The sequence below is a fragment of the Gymnoscopelus braueri genome, assembly GCF_963280865.1.
Source record: "Gymnoscopelus braueri genome assembly, chromosome: 2".
Classification (NCBI taxonomy): domain Eukaryota; kingdom Metazoa; phylum Chordata; class Actinopteri; order Myctophiformes; family Myctophidae; genus Gymnoscopelus; species Gymnoscopelus braueri.
The window spans coordinates 44,200,802-44,221,559 of NC_137604.1; the positions used below are offsets into that span (position 1 = coordinate 44,200,802).

General features: G+C 39.1%; 2 protein-coding genes across 4 annotated transcripts in view; both read right to left on the reverse strand.

Annotated features, from left to right (window-relative positions):
* Positions 1–12,360, reverse strand: part of LOC308073922 (T-cell surface glycoprotein CD4-like) — a 28,265-nt gene extending 15,905 nt beyond the window's left edge. For all 3 annotated transcript variants that reach the window (XM_080413199.1, XM_080413198.1, XM_080413200.1), the window contains exons 1-10: positions 12,244–12,360; positions 9,524–9,589; positions 7,370–7,435; positions 7,110–7,277; positions 6,284–6,430; positions 5,786–6,034; positions 4,908–5,285; positions 2,674–2,940; positions 1,847–1,959; positions 1,494–1,543 (exon numbers count right to left, since the gene is read on the reverse strand). In XM_080413199.1, the coding sequence (XP_080269325.1) occupies positions 1,494–1,543; positions 1,847–1,959; positions 2,674–2,940; positions 4,908–5,285; positions 5,786–6,034; positions 6,284–6,430; positions 7,110–7,277; positions 7,370–7,424 (1,427 nt within the window). In that variant the 5' untranslated portion in view covers positions 7,425–7,435; positions 9,524–9,589; positions 12,244–12,360. The remainder of the gene's footprint in view (positions 1–1,493; positions 1,544–1,846; positions 1,960–2,673; positions 2,941–4,907; positions 5,286–5,785; positions 6,035–6,283; positions 6,431–7,109; positions 7,278–7,369; positions 7,436–9,523; positions 9,590–12,243) is intronic.
* The window catches only part of LOC308095751 (ubiquitin carboxyl-terminal hydrolase isozyme L1-like), a gene marked incomplete at its 5' end in the record, with an annotated part of 54,075 nt that overhangs the window by 25,808 nt on the left and 7,509 nt on the right, over positions 1–20,758 (reverse strand). Inside the window, one exon of the mRNA XM_080442793.1 lies at positions 18,490–18,548. Coding sequence (XP_080298919.1) covers positions 18,490–18,548 — 59 coding nt within the window. The remainder of the gene's footprint in view (positions 1–18,489; positions 18,549–20,758) is intronic.

The following is a 20,758-nucleotide window of genomic DNA, read 5'->3' on the forward strand; positions in this document are numbered from 1 at the left end:
TGACAGTGTTCAATAATAATAATAATGTAAGATTTATTTTTTTAGGGTAAAACAGTGATTGCTAGGGTCTAATAGGCGGTTGCTATGGTCTAATAGGCAGTTTTTTAGGGTAAAACTGTGGTTGCTAGGGTCTAATAGGCGGTTGCTAGGGTCTAATAGGAGGTTGCTAGGGTCTAATTGGTTGCTAGGGTAAAACAGGTGGTTGCGAGGGTCTAATAAGTGGTTGCTTGGGTCTAATAGGGGGTTGCTAAGGTCTAATATACAGTTTATATGGTCTAATATGCGGTTGCTGGGGTAAAACTGGTGGTTGCTAGGGTAAAACGGTGGTTGCTAGGGTCTAATAGGCGGTTGCTAGGGTATAATAGGTGGTTGCTAGGCTCTAATATGGTGTTGCTAGGGTCTAATAAGCAGTTGATAGGCTCCACTGTAGCTAAATGGCATTTCTCCATTGAAATGAATGGGTTTTTTAAGCAATTAAAAGTGAAATATCTCTAAAAGTACAAATTATTTCAAAAAATTCAAATGGTAGCCAATATGTCCTAAGTAGGCTGAACGTTATAGAGTTGTAACGGAGTTTCTAGCTAAAAGTATGAATTTCCCCATTGAAATGAATAGGATTTTTTTAGCAGTAAAAAGTGAAATATCTCTAAAAGTACAAATTATTTCAAAAATTCAAATGGTAGCCGATATGTCCTATGTAGGCCGAACGTTGTAGAGTTGGAACGGAGTTTGTAGCTAAAAGTATGAAGGACTAGTTAGGGGCCAAAAAACGGGCGGAATATGGTTGCGAACGCAGCGGAAGGAGGCGCGCCGAAGTGGAGCTTACTATGACAGGCTTGTGTATCTGTGTGTGTGTGTGTCTGTGTGCACTATTGTCTGCACTGCCTGTGTGCAGCCAAGTAAATGTCCAATATAGACGTACCATACATCAAATTAAAGGTCTTTGAAAACTGAACACACCTGTCAAGGTTGCGTTTAAGCCCGCCCCTTCCCCCGGAAGCCACACCCCGGAGAAGGCTCCTAAAAACTCCCCATTGAAACCCCATGTTAAATGAAAAGTGCCCGAATCGCTCCGAAACTTTTTCTACCCCCCCTAAGTGGGGGTCTACGAACAAATACTTCGGGCTTGGATTTTGGCTCCGCCCCCCGGAAGTGGGTGAAACAGGCACTTCAAACACTTTGTTGAATTGTTCAAAAACATTCAAAGTTATTTTTTTGTGAATTTGTATTTTTCTAAGATGCTCCTTTTAACGCAGGAGCATCTGGTTACTTTTTGTTAAATATTTAAATACAGAGTACAGTTTTATCTACTCACAGCAGCCCATACCCAAGGCCAAGGGCGTAATAGAATTTTCGTCCTGGTGTGTGTGTGTGTGTGTGTGTGTGTGTGTGTGTGTGTGTGTGTGTGTGTGTGTGTGTGTGTGTGTGTGTGTGTGTGTGTGTGTGTGTGTGTGTGTGTGCGGTTTATCATTTGACCTGGCATTAGTACTCACTTTTTGCATTTGCAGAACCGATGCCTCTGGTGCCTCTGCGTCATCCTCCTCTGTTGCCAAAAAGAAAGAGGAAGAGAGAGAAAGAGAGTGAGAGTCAGATAGAAAGAGCAAGTGAGATACATTGGGACAGAAAGAGATAACGAAAGCAAGACACAAGCAAAGACCGAGGGACAGAAAGACATGGAGAGTAGGAAAGACAGTGTGAGAGACAGACACAAGACATTTAGAGTGACAGGTCCAGAGAGAGAGAGAGAGAGAGAGAGAGAGAGAGAGAGAGAGAGAGAGAGAGAGAGAGAGAGAGAGAGAGAGAGAATGTGACATAGAAATGAATGATGACAAAGATTCTTACATACCTGTCTGTGTCGTCGCATGAGGATGACAGTGAGGATGAGGATTTTGATTAGGATGATGATGGCGGTGACACCACCTATGGTCAAATACAGCCAAATGTCCACTGGGGCTCTCCCTGTGTACAACAGAGACGGAGACAAATATCAGAGTCAACATGCAACATAAAGTATAAGCAGAACATTAAAGGGACGTTTCACCTAAGTGACCTAATTTCATGAGGTATTATTTGGTTGTAAGGCTTCACTTTAACTGTAATTCCTAAAAAGAAACAAGCTAGTAAAGAGGTATAAAACTTATTTAGCTTCTCTTTTAGCCTAAACAGGCAATTGTTTTAAATGTCCTACATTAAAAAACATTGTGAATCAATCAATCAACAGTCTAGGCCTCCTGTATGTGCCCAGTATTCATAGATCATCTCCAATGTGCATCATTTTCACTAAACTGTTTATCATTAATGAGTGTAACACTGATGACATTGATGTTATGACAAATTCAAAGCTCACATAAAACATGGGTTAGTGCAAGACAGCTTATTGTTTCGGGGCAACGTGTGTGTGTGTGTGTGTGTGTGTGTGTGTGTGTGTGTGTGTGTGTGTGTGTGTGTGTGTGCGTGCGTGCGTGTGTTTGTGCTCGTGCGTGTGTGCGTGCGTGTGTGCGTACGTATGTACGTACGTAGGTACGAGTGTGATTACGGTATGTGCAGAATAAGTTGTCGTTTTTTTTCTGGTGAAATGTCTCTTGAATTTCGACAGTATCAAAACTGTGACCACAGCCACGTTCCGTTTCTCAGTCACTTCCTGTTCTTCTTACTTCCTTCCTGTACACCTACCGATCTTGAGCGTGATGTCGGCTGAAGTCACTACCGTTTTGTTCCTAACCAGCTCACACCTCCACCTCCCGGCGTCTCCTTCGCTCACCGCCGCGATGGTGAAGATGGGGGTGTGGGGCTGGGGGAGGGTTTTCACTGATGCTTCATGGTGCCATTTCACTTGTAGGTCAGAGGCCAAGGCGTGTCCAAGGCTGCAGGTCAGGTTGACCTGTTGGCCCACTCTTACTGTTGTTAGCCCTGTATCTAGGGACTGTGGGGAGGAGGAGACTAGGGAAGGAAGAAGGAAGGAAGGAAGGAAGGAAGGAAGGAAGGAAGGAAGGAAGGAAGGAAGGACGGAAGGAACAAACATACAAACAAAGAAGAATGGTCAAAGTTTTTGTTACCCTTTATCCATATTCATATCAAAAGTATAAATAATACACAGGTTCCATGACAACGCAGCATGACAGAAATTTGGACTCCCCCCACAAGGCTATGAACATCTGTTAGTGGGAGGTGAATGAGAAATGCTCACCACGTCTTTACTGTCAGAGTGCCCTTGAGAAAAGCACTGAACCCCAGCTGTGCTGCTACTGTATGCCTGCTTAATGCCCAGCAGTTTCACATGTACTGTCACTGACTGTACCAGGCAGTTCCCAAGGTGGGAGCGCATGGCAAGTATGCACGCATGCACGCACGCACGCACGCACTCGCACGCACACACAATCTCTCTTTTTCCCTTAATACAAACTGCTTCTTAGTGCAAGAATGTGTTCATAATCGGCTGGGTTAAATACGAGTTAAAGCGAGGGAAAGGATTGAGTGAAGTAGTATATTATAAAGACGACACAAAGGCGCACAAAGGATCCAATTATAATTCACTGTGCCGCTGCACTCCTCTGGTAGAATAGAGGCTCATTATTTGGTATTAAAACAAATGGAGGCAGACAAGTGTATTAGCCACTGAATTAGACACATGTCCCAACAGGGACACAGTTCCCAATAAAACCTCACAACAGGGAGAGGAGGAAACTGGCCAGGCACGACGGAACAGAACTGAAGAGATTATCATCTACTGCAGTGTATATCAACCCTGGCAAACGTCCCAATTTTGGGCCGGGGCTACTGCTGAGGTGTACCTTTTTCAAGGTTTGAAAAAATATCATTTTGGAAAAAACAAAACAAAAACTTTTTTTTTTATTTTTTTTTTTTAACTATAATAATAATCAGGCATGCAAACACCCCCGAGGTGAAAAGGGTGACAAAATGCTGTTTTTTTTCGGGTCAGGTGTCACACTATTGCCCTATTTGGATTCAAAACGGCTAGTGGAAGCTGAAAAGCTACAAGTTTGCATGTCTGAATAATGCAAAAACAGAAATATTTGTTTGCATTTGATTTTTTTCTCCCCCATATATTTTCATGATCGTATCGTATCGAAATCATATTGAAGTTGTGTGCCCAATATCGTATCGTTTCGTGAAATTAGGCACACCCCTAGTGTGTGTATATAGATATACCATATATATATATATATATATATATATATATATAATTATATATATATATATATATATATATATACCGTATATCTAGGTGTGCCCTGGGATTTTTTGGCTATGCCAGGTGTGCCTTGGCACAAAAAAGGTTGATAGACACTGATCTACTGTACTGTACTAGGCGAGGGAGGTTGAAATAAAGAGGTTGTAGTAGTAACAGAGAGAAAAACAAACGGATATCAAAAGCCATCCATCTTGTCTGTGTTTTATCCAGGGTTCGATTTGGTGAAGGGGGGGGGGGGGGGGTGATCCATGCCTGCCTGCTTTTTAATCCCCCCCTCTGGTCATTGTATCACCAGTGGAGATATGTTTTATTCCTGCTTCAGGTCAGACTCAATTAAATACATACATTTCCTTTTTGGAAATGTCTGATATTTCTGATATTTCTGATATGTCTGATATGCTTGATATTTATATTAATATCACAGTTTAACAATTTTATAAAAAAATATATGTTAACCACATTAACCTTGGTGCCCTATTTTGGGTCAAAAATGTGTTAAAACGTTCCTATTTTCTAAAAACTCTCACAACGCAGCATGGTGCAATGCATTGTTGCATCGGCTATTTTTGCTATTTGTGGAACAACAAAGTATAGGCCTTAAGTGGTTAAGAAAATGTCACCCCTTTGTTTGCACTTTACAAATCTAACCCTGGTTTGATCTGATATGATATCACAGAACGACAGAGAGACTTACTCTTTAACACCTCCACGTATACACTCTTCCTCAGGGTGATGCCATTTTTGAACTCCAGGGCACAGGTATAGTTTCCTCTGTCGGCCTCCTTTGCTTTCTTCCGCCACAGGGACAGATTCCTTTTCTGGGGGTCTAGATGAATGTCCAGCATCATGTTATTAGGTGGAGCCAACTGCCAGGTGGGGGGACTCTCCCCCTCTAGCGAGAAGGAGAAGAGCGTCAGAGGAACACCAGAGAGGGGGACGAAGCTCCATTGGCCCCCCTTGAGGCCCTTTGTCTTGAGGAGTTCCCAGGAGATGTGATGAGGAATGGAGCAGGGGATGTTGAGAGGGGAGGACACAGGGGCGTAACAAGGAGCTGAGGGGCCTGGGGAGAGGTCTGAAGATGAGAAATGAAAAGAGGGAAGGAAGGAAGGAAGAGGGGGAAAAAAACACAGTAGGTGTGAGCCAGCAGTGCCAACAAGTCTGAGCTACCTTGTGAATGTGATACTGCATTTTTATAACACAGGCACGCACGCACACACACACACACACACACACACACACACACACACACACACACACACACACACACACACACACACACACACACACACACACACACACACACACACACACACACACACACACACACACACACACACACACACACACACACACACACACACACACACACACACACTTTGTCGGGGCTTTGGGCCCCAACAAAGTTCAACTTCTTCCCTCCTCTAGGGGCACCCCTCAACATATGCACACTTACTGTATGCACCTACATGCAGACCTGCATGCCTTTTTAGAGACAGACGTACTGTACAAATGCACACACAAACACGAACCTTATTATGGAGAACTGCATTGCTTTTGCTCAAAACGACTCACCTACAACGGTAACAGAGGATTTGACGCCGGATATGATCATTATGTCATTATGTGTCACTTCACAGGTCCAGTCTCCATGGTCTTGACTATTGGCAATACGTGGTTGTTGCTTGGTCTGTCCCTGGGGACTCAGCCACTGTATCTTGGGTTGTGTCTTGAGCTGTATTCCACTCGGAGGCCTGTCTACTTCACAGTTCAGAGACAGACTCTTCCCGGCTAGCACAGTGATGTTTTGGGGGCTTACAGTCACTAACACGGAAAATGATGGAAATGGAGAGAAGTAGTGTGACATTTTTTAATTAAATGGAATTAATTTAAAGTGCAATGAAATACAGCACAAAAGCTCATTTAAATTGTAATGTATCTATATGTGTTTGATTGTTTACAGAATGTTTTTTTCAAGGTGGACATATCGTACTGCCAAACGAAATTACGTGCATTTCATATTTGATACATGTAGGTAACTGTCTGAACATGTCACTTTGTGATTATTCTTACTTTTGAGAAGATGATATTTTGATGTCTTTATTATACTGTGACTGTCCCTCACTTCACAAGTGAAGGTTTTGAAATCTTCTGGTTTGAGGTCTTTGATGGTCATGGAGAAGTCTGTCGGGGACCCAGACACTTTTTTCCATCGATCCTCTGCATTGCAGGAGTCAGAACAAAAACAGACATGATACATTTATTTGAAGGCTTTCATTTTAAAATGCAATGTGTCCAATTTTCGCTTTTTGTAATCATTATTTTGAAACCACATACAATTGTGACCTCAATTGTACAGGGCAAAGGTAAATGGCAATAATCCAGTCACCTTAATATATGTTTCATTTAAAAAACATTGAGTGCCAGATAATTCAATTCATAATAATAATAATAATAATAATAATAATAATAACAATAACAATAATAATAATAATAATAACAACAATAACAATGACAATGACAATGACAATAACAATAATAATAATAATTATTATTATTATTATTATTATTTTCAAAATAAACTATTCCATAACATAATAGATTCCCTATACCTTTTGAATCTAAACAACAGCTACGTGTGAATAATGTAATGCTTACGTTACCTGCCGTCCAAACATAAAATGTATTATAATATTATTATTTATAATAAGAATTATTATCATTATCGTTATTAAGGTACTGTAGGCCTATGTAAGGTCTAATCTTCTTACAATCATTTTGTAAAAGCAAATGCTGATTACCTCTTTTTCAAATTAAACTATTCCATTCATACATAATAGATTCCCTATACCTTTTGAATCTAAACAACAGCTACATCTGTGAATAATGTAATGCTTACCGTTGCCGTGCATCCAAGCACCACCAAAGTTATTATTGCGAGTGAGCAATCTGGAGTTTGGATCATCAAAGGTCCAGTAGACATACCCCTTGGGGATGTTTACTTGTGCGTCCATTGGAAGGGTTACTGTCCCACCCAGCCGACCATACACCATCACCACATCAGCCACTAGTTAAAAAGACAACATAACTTAACACATTAGGACCTGAGGCCGATTCTACAAATATTTATTTAAAGCATTCTCTGGCACGGTAAACTACCTGTTGCTGGAATTAGGACCATGAGGATGGAGAAACATCGGATAAAATACTTCATTTTGCACCACTCTGAAAACACAGATATCGAATAATTATTAGTAGATTATAGATAGCCAGCATCATATTTCACATCTATGAACAGTATATCATCTCTAACTAATACAATTGTATTACATTAGACAATTAATGTCAATAAGCAGAAACATTTGCCAAATTTGGAAAAAGACTGTTTGAATGCCACGTTGGATTGAGATAAATTATCTCTATTTGAGTCGCTTGAGAGAACAGGTCTTGCCTAATGCTGCCGGCACACGTCACAGGAGACACAGGATGGGGTTTGTGGTGGTCTCGGATTCAGAGAGATTTTCAAAGCAAAAAGAAGAAGGGAAGAGCTTTGAGAGACGAGTAGGACGTGGTGGGCTTAAGATGAAAGGAGAGAAAGAAGAAGTGAGAGAAGGTAGAGAAAGAGAGAGAGAGAGAGAGAGAGAGAGAGAGATTGAGGGGAAGCATATACACTGGGGTTGTGGTGGGCCCTGATTTCGTGAGGTGTAGATTTTTATCCCAATCCCCTACAGTAGGCTACCTCCACCTCTCTGTCTTTCACTAGCCTGGTAAACCCCCCCTCCCTCCGGAAATCTCATTCAAAATGTGTGTCGCAAGCTTCTTCCATTTGACGGAGTGAGGTTAGTCTTTCACACCCCCTCTCTTCCTCTGCTGTTCCACGAAAGGCGGATTTCTCCACGCTTGATGAGAGAGAGAACAACCACAGCAGCACACCTAAAGTGTGGTTTAAGGTCTCTCTCTCTCTCTCTCTCTCTCTCTTCTGTGTTGAAGTTGTGATTTTGCCAAGAAAAAAAGCCGCTTTTGAGAGAATTCTTGTCGACACATACCATATTGATGATGTTGTTGTCTAATAAAAATGGACATAAGGAACAAAAGGTTGAATTAAACCTCTTGGCATTTGGGCTCTATTTTTGTTTCTAACAGAATCCTCATGGGATTGTGAATGTGTGTATGAATCTATAAGCTATATCATAGTTACAGGCTGGTATGCAGATAAGGACAGGACACTTCAGTTGCATCTCAAAGGCCCAAGTAGTCTAGACCACATTCCCTCGGATTTTAACAAAGAGAGACAGAGGCTTCCAGAGGGTTCTTGTGTTTGGTTCTTTGAAATTATTTGCGTTTGAGCATTGAACAGAATTATGACTTTTCAGTTCAGTTCAAAATGCAGCCAGGACTGACATTCAATTAATGCAGTTAATTATGATTAGTGTTATTAATTTGCCGTAAAAATGTGAAAATAGTGAAAATATGAATAGTGTTGCTGAGAAATACTCGCTGGCAAACCACCATTGGTGGTACGCTATTTTAAAGGTGTGAACTTAAGGGTTGTTTTTGATAAATGCAAGTGCGTGCGTGTGCCCCTGCTTACCGTACACCACGGTACCACGTGTAAAGAGCACTGCACCACTGGTCACACCCCCAGTGTGTAAGGATTATTTAGAACGGAATATAGTGTGCTGAATCATTATTGCTGCATTGATTTTGTTTAGAACTGTATAATTATTAAGATTACATACATCCTGCACCTATACGTATCCATAAAGGGTTGTGTTACTGTATGTTTGATGAACATAACATTGTAAAAAGTTTAAATATAATGCTGAATAGTCAAGGTTCACTGCTCAAAGCTGATGACAACACAACATCAAGGGATTTGTGGTACACTTTAAAACAAAGTATTCCTCCATATACTCTATTTAACTTTATTTTGAATCTACATACCCCTGGTTCGTTCGGGGGGGGGGGGGGGGGGGGGCAAAACCGAGGACCTTCCGATAACCAGAAGGCCTCTCTATTCGCTAAATTGCGGCCGTCGCTGAGATAACTGTCAGAAAGTTTACAACCTGACCAACACATGAACATTATGTTGTAATTTGCAACATAGCATGAAGTTACAGAGGAAACATGCAGTGTTCATACTATCTGATGGGATTTTGTCAATTCTGTGTAAACACTCACACTGACTCCATATTGTATAAAAAGCGTTACTACTGAAATTCAGAGTAGGCAATTTTAAGAAAAACAAGGGAGAGACCGACAGAGAGTTTGACTGTGTTTGAAGCAACAGACAGGAGAACACATCACACACACCTGCCAAGCTAACCCAGAAAAGCAGATGATCTTCTGTGGTTGGGGCGGAGGTTCAACAGCCAGCTACTGTATGGGGTGGGAAGAGGTGAGAGAACGGAAGAGAGTTAAAAAGGCAAAAGAAGCATAGCAGCACAGAGTCACAGGGTGACAATCCTATTTATTTAGCCAGGTATTGTGTCCAATTTGAAGAATATTGTTTTGTTGAACGTTGAGCATTTTATATCCCCATGTTTCAACCACAACTGGTGCTAAATGAAATGAAAGTAAAAAAAAAAAAAGATGAGAGAGGTACTGGTACAGCTCATACCATATAGGCTCTAATGAAGCCTGACAGTGCGTCGCGGGTTCGAATCCCGTTCCCAACGACCTTTCTGTGTGTCCCTCCCTGTTTCCTGTCCATCTCCACTATCTTCTATTAATAAAGGCCGAAAAAGCCCCAAAAATGTCTTTTAAAAAAAACCAAAAACACCAAGGCAGCTCTTCTAGTAGCAAAAATGGGCTTTATTTCTTGGCTAGTTCATTAGTACAGTAGAACATTCGTCCTTCATCTTGCCCTGACAAAGGCCAGTGATATGGCCAAGATACATTGGTTTTTAATGTTCTGTTAATGAACTATCCAAGAAAAATAGGCTTTTCAAAAAGTTTTGGATACAACCATACTGGTGGCAGCAGTGTATCAGGAGTTAGAGCTGCCCCCTGGGAAGCAGAAGGTTCCTGGTTTGAACCCCCTGGCTCCCCCTGGGTTAGTGTCAAAAGTGTCTTTGAGCACTGACACTGAGCCCCTAATTGCTCCCAATGAGCAGGTTGGTGCTTTGCATGGTTTCCTCTGTCATTGGTGTGTGTGAATGGGTCAATGTTATGCACATTGTAAAGCGCTTTAGATAAAGGCGCTATACGTAAATGCACCATTTACTAACATTGTAAAGCACTTTAGATAAAGGCGCAATACGTAAATGCACCATTTACTAGATCTACATCAACTGTGGAGATTTAACCACTTAAACCCAACAGATATATACGTTATTCCCTCTACAACAAATTATTTTTGGTGAAAATAAGCAGATATTCAAGCTCTCAGCGCATCACGTTGCGAGCTTGTAGATCTGCTATTTTCGGCAAATGTTCACCCCAGAATGAGGATGCTATTAGGGTTCATGCGGTTAAATGCAACTGTATGTGTAAATGTGCTATACAAATAAAATGGCTTTGCCTTGCCTGCCCAAATAATTCACAAATAAATGTGTAACGCTGACGTATGGAACTGTAGGTTCAGCTTGCTCTTAACCGTAAAGCGTGAAATGGACTGAATTTTATGTTTGTTTGTATTTTCATTGTCAATATGAGGCACTTAGATCCTATAGCCCAGACAATTTAGGCAAGCTTTTCATAAGCAACTGCAGCGAAGCAACTGCAGCGAAGCAGCTTCGCGCTGTACTGGCCTGGGTATGGATATTCATAATGTTTGAGTGTGTTGCACACAAATTAATAAATTACAGACAAATCAAGATCAATAGAGTTGTATGATTGTGGGCATACTTTATTTATAGGACTAGACTACTTTTTTTTTTAAAGGGAGAGAAGTGGAGCTATCTCCTGTAGTGTAGCCTACACGTAATACCTGAATGAATGAAACCCTTCTATTGATACACAGCAAAATATTCATTGCAAATTAAAATCTCTCCCATTGTACATTATGCATATACTGTATGTAGAGTATATTGTTTGAGAGGTACTGTAGGTTGTTTGTGTGGAAATGGATAGCAGTGACACTTTTTGTGAATTTCATTGTGAATTGTGCGAACTAAAACATTAAGCAACAAGGACGGCATGAAACATGGAATGACGCGAATTTTAACAACTATTTTCAGTCTATGATCTTTTGTTAACGTAGAAGAGAGTCTTGAGTACCGCAAGTCTCCAATGATCACTAAAATACTTTTTGGTTTAGTTCAATGTTGTTATCATTCCAAGCAATGATGAGCTTAATTAGGCTAAATGTATAGAATTACATTTAGCCTAAAATAACTCTTCAAAGGCAGTGATTAAATGTAATTATAGCCTACTGCTCATGTTCACCTTTAAATCACTGTAAATTGATCTTTCTATACAGTGTTGTTGATATAGAACACACACTGAACACTTAATAAGCCATTCACTTAACCACTTAAACCCCAGCATCCATGTTGTGAGGAAAGCTTTCGCTGAAAATAGCAGATCGACAAGCTCACAACATGTCGCAGTGTGAGCTTGTCGATCGGCTATTTTCATCGAAAGCTTTCGCCACAATAACAGAGAACAGAAAATACACTAGTGCCCTGAGGGTCTCCGCTCAACCATATGGGGTTAAGTGGTTAATAACAGAATAGATGCATCAGAATACATTCATAATTATAGCGATAACACTGGGGCTGCGTAACTTATACAGGTTGATAAACATCCATAACTGTGCAGTTATTTGCATATAATCATTAGATTTTTATTACATTTTAATTCTACAATTCATCAATCAGGTATATATTGAGGAATACTGAAATATTTAATTTCATTTAGAAATACTGCCATATTTCAAATTGTCAACATGTTGATATGAGATACAAATAATTATCGTATGCTTTTGAATAATTATGATTAATAACCTGGATTATAATAGGAAAATACATATTCAAGATGAACATATTAAGAAGACATCATCAAATACTATAGGCCTACCTTATACTTACTTTAGATGGTATCTGTAGTTGAGTGTCCCGTGGCGCAGCTATCAGGAAGTGTTGAATCTTCACAGAAACCAAATATTTTAAAGGATTGTTGCACCTCCTTCTGAACTGATTGGTCTGAAAAGAAACAGACAGTTATCGGTCAAACCTACAGTCAAGGTTATGACCTTGTGATTGGCTGCTGACAGAGAAATAGGGTGGGATTCCTTAACAAGATTTTCCTTGTCTGTTTTAAGCTCATTAAGCTATTAGTTAAACCGATTGTTCATATTTTAGTGATTCACTGTTATTAATGAGTTACAGAGATACTTATACAACATTTAATGAAGAGATAATAAAAGCAATAACTCTGGCAATCATGCAGTTGTGCTACTGTATTAGTCTGGGATTTGAAAAAACTAATTGTCTTTTCCTTTGCCAATGTATCAACCTTTAATATACCCAACTGTGTAAAAACGTTTCTTATTATCATACATTAAATTAACCAAAGGTCTCTTTAGATTTGTTATCTACCTCTAACACATTCTAAATAAGACATTAGGGCGGCTTACAGGCCTAATTTATTGTAACTGCTCCATTGATTTGACCTCCCCAGTGTCATAACTACAGTGATTAGTGTTTCAGAATTCAACACATGAACTGTTGGCTAAGTCATGTCATAAGTGTGTGATAATTGTAAATGGATATGCTTCAAAAACAGAAAAACATAGATAATCTCTGCCACTGTTTAAATTAAAGGAGGTTAATTTGGTCAAAAGGTCTCACTTAAATTCTACTATCCAAAAAGTGCAATGAGTGTCAAAATGACAAAATATATATCTGTTTAAAGCAGCCGTCTTTTAATGCAGTGTAGTCGGATATAATGCTCCTGTAACTAATAACGAACCACAAACAGCAGCAATACATTTTCAATTCATTTAAGATTCCACATTTAAAATCTTATGAGCCAAGCTTGCTGGCAATTTGCCTCAGGGTACTTAAGATGAATATAATGGACAGGACAGATTAGCAATGCGCTTTACCCCCGCACAGTATACCCATTATTCTGTACAGTACAACAAAATGCACATATCAGTTAGACAAAGCCTGGTAATTAACATAATGTATGTGCAGAGCGCATAGTAACAGGTGCCAAGATAGAAATTTATTACAGTGCATTTTGCATATTTTCTATACTAACAGCCTTTATTTAACTTCAAACCAAACTGTTGTATCTACTTACAATATAGGTTAATTGAAAGATGGTTGCTTTTTAATTCATTACTGTACTAGATGAACATCAGATATAGAGAGAACACCTACAAATATTTTCAGAATGTCTATAAATATTGTTTTAGAATAAAAAATTGTTGGACACAAGCTATACACATCAGCGGCAGCATAAACTGACTCAGGACTCGAGCAGCAAGATTGATGACATATTAAAAGTGTAAACTCTAAAGAGGCACTTACTACAGCTGATATAAATTCATTAAAAACATATTTTAAAGCAAAATACGACACTACAGCTTCAGTCCATACATTCTTCCCTTGATTGCTATTCAAAGTGAAACCCATTTTCTAGAATGCCAACATTTAGTTTTAACCTTTTTTCTTTCTTTAAACTAGAAATGACTTGAATGTACACCTGTGTGATATCAATACATCTGCATGACCTGTTCATCTTCATCACCATGTGCTGCAGTTAACCTCTTGTACATTCACATTCAGTACATCTGTTGATCTTTAGGCCGTTATTGAATGTGTGTAGGGCTTTAAAACTGTGGTTCTCATACTAGTTGTAAATCCCAATAATATACTTTATAGGCCTAGATAACCCACCCAACGATGGTTCTTGCACAGAACATTTATTGATAAAAACGTGTTTTAGACAAATGAGAGGAAGGTGTTGAGCCATGCCTTTTCTTATGCACCTGCCAACCTATAGTCAGGTGTTAAAAAGCAGTTTAAACAATAAAATATATAAAACCCTTGAAATCTGCCTAATCTTTCACTTGTAGCCGATGCCAGCGTCTGTGCACAGTAATAGGTAATGCAAGCCTGATTGTCTCCGTAAAACTCTGCCTATATACAGTACGGCGTCGGTCGTGTGTCTGTTCTGTTGTATTACCAATTTACAATTTAGGCATTTAGCAGACGCTCTTAATCCAGAGCGATACAGTAAGCAAGGTAAACACGAGGTAATAGCCTACATCAAATGCATAGAAATAATCTAGGATCCTATAGGTAAACCAAGAACCTATCATCAGTCTAAAAAGTATAATATCCAAAAATAAATTATCTGTACATCTACAAACTATAGGATGCCAGGTCAACAAGAATCTGGCATCTGTATAAATAACATGCTATCTACAGTAAATTACATTTTAACCTTTGCATAAGCCTGCAAGGTCGTCAAGTGCTACGGCAAGTGTATGGGCTCAATTTAGTGCCAATATTATGTTGTACTAACAAATTTTGTATTTGTAAAAAAAAAAATTTATTCGTAAAAAAATGTTTTACTCGTAAAAAGAATATATGTATTCGTAAATAAAAGATTTGTATTCGTAAAAAAAAAGATTTGTATTCGTAAATTTTTTTTTTTGTATTTGTAAGCAAAATATTTGTATTCGTAAGATGTGTAATTGTAGAATTATATTTACAATGAACATTGTGACCAGAAAAAAACAACAGTTTGCTCGCTCGAAGATCTGTTCTACGGATTGCAAAACTTTATTTTTGGCACTCTGCACTTCCGGGTATGAGCCAATCACGTGAGGCCTTTTCCACTACCCAATCATAAAGCTCCATAGGTCTCCATGGCAACATGGCAAACGGTGTTGCAACCCCAAGAGTTTTAGCTGCAACATAATTCAATTGCTCAGGAAATAAACAACGGATTACAATAATATAACATTCCCTATAATCAGTAACATGTAGGTGATACCTATGTCTATCAAATATGGTTTTATTGAAAGGCAATCAAAGGCTAGATCGAGTTTAGAAAGCAAACAGGTAATGTCAGGGGGCCTCAGTGCGGCTGCAGAGTTTGATTGAGTGTGAGACTAGGACACTCATTATCCCACATGCCATATGTCAAAATGACCGGCTTCACCGGGAATCGTGCGCGTGTATTTTGCTAAGAGATTGGTTACATAGTTTAATTGATATAAATTTATTAGTGCATTAAATTTCCCCATCCACTTTAATGGGAAAATGAAAAAACTCGATTTCAAGTATTTTTTTCTCAGAAACTGTCTGTAAGGGCTAGAGTTACAAGACTTGGAGGGGAGGTTCATAATTTAGTCAGAAATTATCCAAAAACAAAAGTACACCAGTCGGCCTCATGGTGGCGCTATAAAAGCCCCCTTTACGTTTGTGCCTTTAACTTTTGAACCGTAGGTCGTAAAATAAAAAAAATGTTTCCCTAGATTCCTTGGGTCATGACGCAACTCCCCATATAGGCCACGCCCATTTGCGTCAGGATCGATTTTCCGCCATTTTGAATTTTCTTCAAAACACACTTTTAGCTCCTCCTCCCACATATTTTGTCCGTAATGTCCGGGCGCCTCAGTGCGGCTGCAGAGTGAGACTAGAATAATAGAGAGCACATGTTCATCAGCTTGTAATTTTCAATGCAGAACATTTATTATTACCATTTAAGAGTGCAAGAGTGATGCTTTATTATTTTATTGTTATTATTATTATTAGATAGCCTACTGTATATATGTGTGTTGGAGGGAATCACATCCTGCCAAAAACTAGACTACAGCGCTGGCATATACATATGGCCTACATATTTTTCTACACTTCTAATAGCCTACATGACTCATATATGCTATTTAATGGTAATAGAAGAAATATGTATTCATTCACATTTATGTATTTGACACAGGCCACATCAAATACGCATTTAGCCCTGTGTGTCTCATATATGTAGGCATATTTCTTCTATTACCATTAAATAGCATATATGAGTCATGTAGGCTATTAGAAGTGTAGAGAAATTATTATTATTATTATATTAATACACAACAAAAGCCAGGTAGAATCCTCCCAGAAACTGTCAAATATCTCCTAAACAATCTTTTAATAGATTTAATTAACAATAAAAATATCAATTAAATAATAAAAGTTTTTGAATTATAAAATAAAAAATATTTATTAGTCCAAATTAAGTCACAGGCTTTTACATTTTTTGTAGGCCCCTCCCACTAATTGTGCAAGCCAATTACATTGTCACATGTCAGAGATCATGTGTAGCTTAAATGGAGTGGATTGGTCCAAAAAGAATCATGTTTTTGCATCAAACGGTTACATTTTGTGCATTTGTGGCGCCCCCTATGGATCAAAGTGGGAATGCTTTTAGGGATTCGTTGAGTAAACTACCCTTGACATGTGATTCAAATTTGGGATTGACCGGACGTTTCGTTCGTGAGTTTTGGCTTTTTTGTAAAAATCCCTCCCGCTAATTTTGGAAGTCATTTATTGAATGAAATTCCGTTTGGGGGTGTTTATCGTATGGGTCCAAAGATCATGTGCACCGACTTTTGTGAAATTTGGACAAAATATGTGGGAGGAGGAGCTAAAAGTGTGTTTTGAAGAAAATTCAAAATGGCGGAAAATCTATCCTGACGCAAATGGGAGTGGCCTATACGGGGAGTTGTGTCATGACCCAAGGAATCTAGGGAAAATCTTTTTTATTTTACGACCTACGGTTCAAAAGTTATAGGCCAAAACGTAAAGGGGGCTTTTATAGCGCCACCATGAGGCCGACTGGTGTACTTTTGTTTTTGGATAATTTCGGACTAAATTATGAACCTCCCCTCCAAGCCTTGTAACTCTAGCCCTTACAGTTTCTGAGAAAAAAATACTTGAAATCGAGTTTTTTCATTTTCCCATTAAAGTGGATGGGGAAATGTAATGCACTAATAAATTAATATCAATTAAAATATGTAACCAATCTCTTAGCAAAATACACGCGCACGATTCCCGGTGAAGCCGGTCATTTTGACATATGGCATGTGGGATAATGAGTGTCCTAGTCTCACACTCAATCAAACTCTGCAGCCGCACTGAGGCCCCCTGACATTACCTGTTTGCTTTCTAAACTCGATCTAGCCTTTGATTACCTTTCAATAAAACCATATTTGATAGACATAGGTATCACCTACATGTTACTGATTATAGGGAATGTTATATTATTGTAATCCGTTGTTTATTTCCTGAGCAATGGAATTATGTTGCAGCTAAAACTCTTGGGGTTGCAACATGGCAACCCCGTTTGCCATGTTGCCATGGAGACCTATGGAGCTTTATGATTGGGTAGTGGAAAAGGCCTCACGTGATTGGCTCATACCCGGAAGTGCAGAGTGCCAAAAATAAAGTTTTGCAATCCGTAGAACAGATCTTCGAGCGAGCAAACTGTTGTTTTTTTCTGGTCACAATGTTCATTGTAAATATAATTCTACAATTACAACATGTTTAACACATGTTACAAACACACAAAAAAATATATATAGCAAAAAAGTTTAATTTTTTTTCTTACGAATAAAAATATTTTTCTTACAAATACAAAACTTTTTTTTACGAATACAAATCTTTTTTTTACGAATACAAATCTTTTATTTACGAATACAAATATTTTTTTTACGAGTACAAATTATTTTTACGAATACAAATATTTTTTTTACAAATACAAAATTTGTTTACAAATACAAAATCTTTTTACAAGTACAACATAATATTGGCACTAAATTGAGCCCATACATATGCCCCATTTAATAGAGTCATATATTTTAATCATAACAATATCTGCCATTTTCAGTACTTGTGAAAATATTTTTTTTAATAAAAGAGTAAATAAAATGTAACCTACAATGACATGCCCAATATAGGGACAACAGGTTTAAAAGTGGTTCTATATTTGTCTGTAGAGGTACAGAATTAGGAAAAGAGGGCACACAAGTACTGGTATAGTACATTTGAATTCATAACGTTGTATAGCTTTATATATTGCAATAAGGTATGGTTGTCAAAATCCCAAGGCTGATCTCGCAGCACACAGGTCTACCCTAGTTCAAGTTGGTAACCCATCAAGTCACATTCTTCATGCAAACAAAACTGTGCCAATAAAGTGACTATTACTGTAGTTCTGATTTTCGTCTTCAGAGAACAGGGCTGCATTTGGCTTTATAACCAAGTCCTTGCAATAAGTAATTTCACGCAAAGCTGTAAGAATAGCAACAGAAACATGACCATAGTTATTACCTTAATGAAGGAATCATCTGTGGTGGCTCCATGCTTCACTGCCCCATTCATTCTCCCATCTAAAAAAATATAAGAAAACGCACATTGCAACTGAAATACTAAGCAAGGACACACACACACACACACACACACACACACACACACACACACACACACACACACACACACACACACACACACACACACACACACACACACACACACACACACACACACACACACACACACACACACACACACACACACACACACACACACAGTATGCAGTCTGTTGCACAACACAGCAGATGCTTAGAACCCTTTTCTTACACTACTTTTGCTTAACCCTTGCATTGTGTTAGAAAACTGCATCCACTTGTGGTGTTAGCGGGTCAAATTTGCAGAAGGAGCGAGTGCATTTTACGGCAGCGGAACTGCCGCGGAACTGCCGGCAGTGACTGCCGCAACTGCCGGTGGAGGAGCGGCAGTGACTGCCGGCGGTGCAGCGGAACTGCCGCGGAACTGCCGGTGGAGGAGCGGCAGTTGCCGGCAGTGACTGCCGGCGGTGGAGCGGCAGCTGCCGGCGGAGCAGCGGAACTGCCGCGGAACTGCCGGTGGAGGAGCGGCAGTCAACTTCTTTTTTCCGCCGATAAAGTATAGTTTTGGACCATGACGGAGGCGCGCCGACTCAGTAGACCTTGAGGCCAAGGAGTCGCGCCCGAGCGCCTCCAGGCGCGAGTGCCCGCGACGACCGGCCGATGGTCTACTAGTCGACTAAGCGCCGTCCGAGTTATGTACCGATAGGCACAGAATCGTAAATAATATTGGTGGGGACTGCGTTACACAAACGCAGCACACTCCCAAAGCTGGCGCCGCCGGCAGCTCCGCGGAAGTTGCCGCTGCCGGAAAATGCACTCGCTGTCCCTCCAAATTTGACCCGTGATTTAAATCAGCCCAAAATACTTTTTTCATTAATTTTTCTCTCACCTCATAGCTGACTTGTAATGCATTCATATCCATGTAAACACTTTTTAAAATATTATGTTGGGTTAGGGCTAGGGTTTCATCTTTCAATATATCTCGTTTTCTATTACAAAAATGTTAAAATTCACTCATTAAATTTCCTATAATGAAGGCAATGGATAATGATATTATCTAGCTATAATAGAATAATTAAGAATAATAATTAGAACACACTTACAAAAAAAACTAAAAAAAAAATACTTGTTTTTGTTTTTTAACTTTAAACAATATTATAAAAAATAGTGACACTAGTGGTGTTAGGGTCCGAAATGACCCGTATACCATAGAAGGTAAAAAGTCATATATTTTTCATAAACTCAAACTTTATTTTACTCCTGATAGCAAATGCTAATTGAGGACAAGTCTCTCTCACTCTCAAACATGTAAACATTGACAATTTGGGGGGGAATTGAGCCACACTTCTCTGCCGGGTCATTTCGGACCCTAACACCACAAGTGTCATTTTTTTTTTAAAGACCATCAGAATTAATTAAAATTATGATTAAATGTTTTGTTGCGTTAAAATGGCTATTTCTGAGGATAACATGAAGCCTCGTTCCAATAAAGAAATGTGAAGGGTACTTTTTACCTATTTAAACTTGAAAACGGGTCAAAAATGACCCTAACACAATGGAAGGGTTAAGCTATGATCTCACCATGGATGATTATGGTAGTTGTACACTATATTTACAGTATATAAATATACTACCTTGACGAGTTCACAAAATGTGAAGAAATACAGCTTGAAAAATTGTATAACCCATTTGTACAAAGTCTTAAGCTCAACCACTGAAACCCTACAGTATATACACCATTGACTGGGGTCCTCTGGGACTATCCTTCCGAAGTCGTTTTTCCATCTACACCAAAATAAGCAATTAGCACAATATGTAAAAATTATGATGTTTGATTGTTGTAAAGCCGTTTCTGCTGTTCCACATACAAAATTATGGTGTTTTGGTATTATCGTTCAAAACCTATGTTTCTGCTATTCCACATACAGCCAACCAGTTTAAGAAATCACAGATTGAGGCTTTAACCTTTGAACATGTAATCTACTGCTGGTTTGACCAATTCAAATACTCAATTTGAATTCAAATAATAATATCTTAAAGCAGCACCATGTAACTTTCCTGTTCTACCCCGGAGTTGAACCAAGGTCTCCTGCGCAGCTGCTGACATTTTTACCACTGAGCTAATAGAGCCTGCCTGCTTGCTCAGGGGAGAAATTGAATTTTGACCATCAGGTAAAACTTTGTGTCAAATG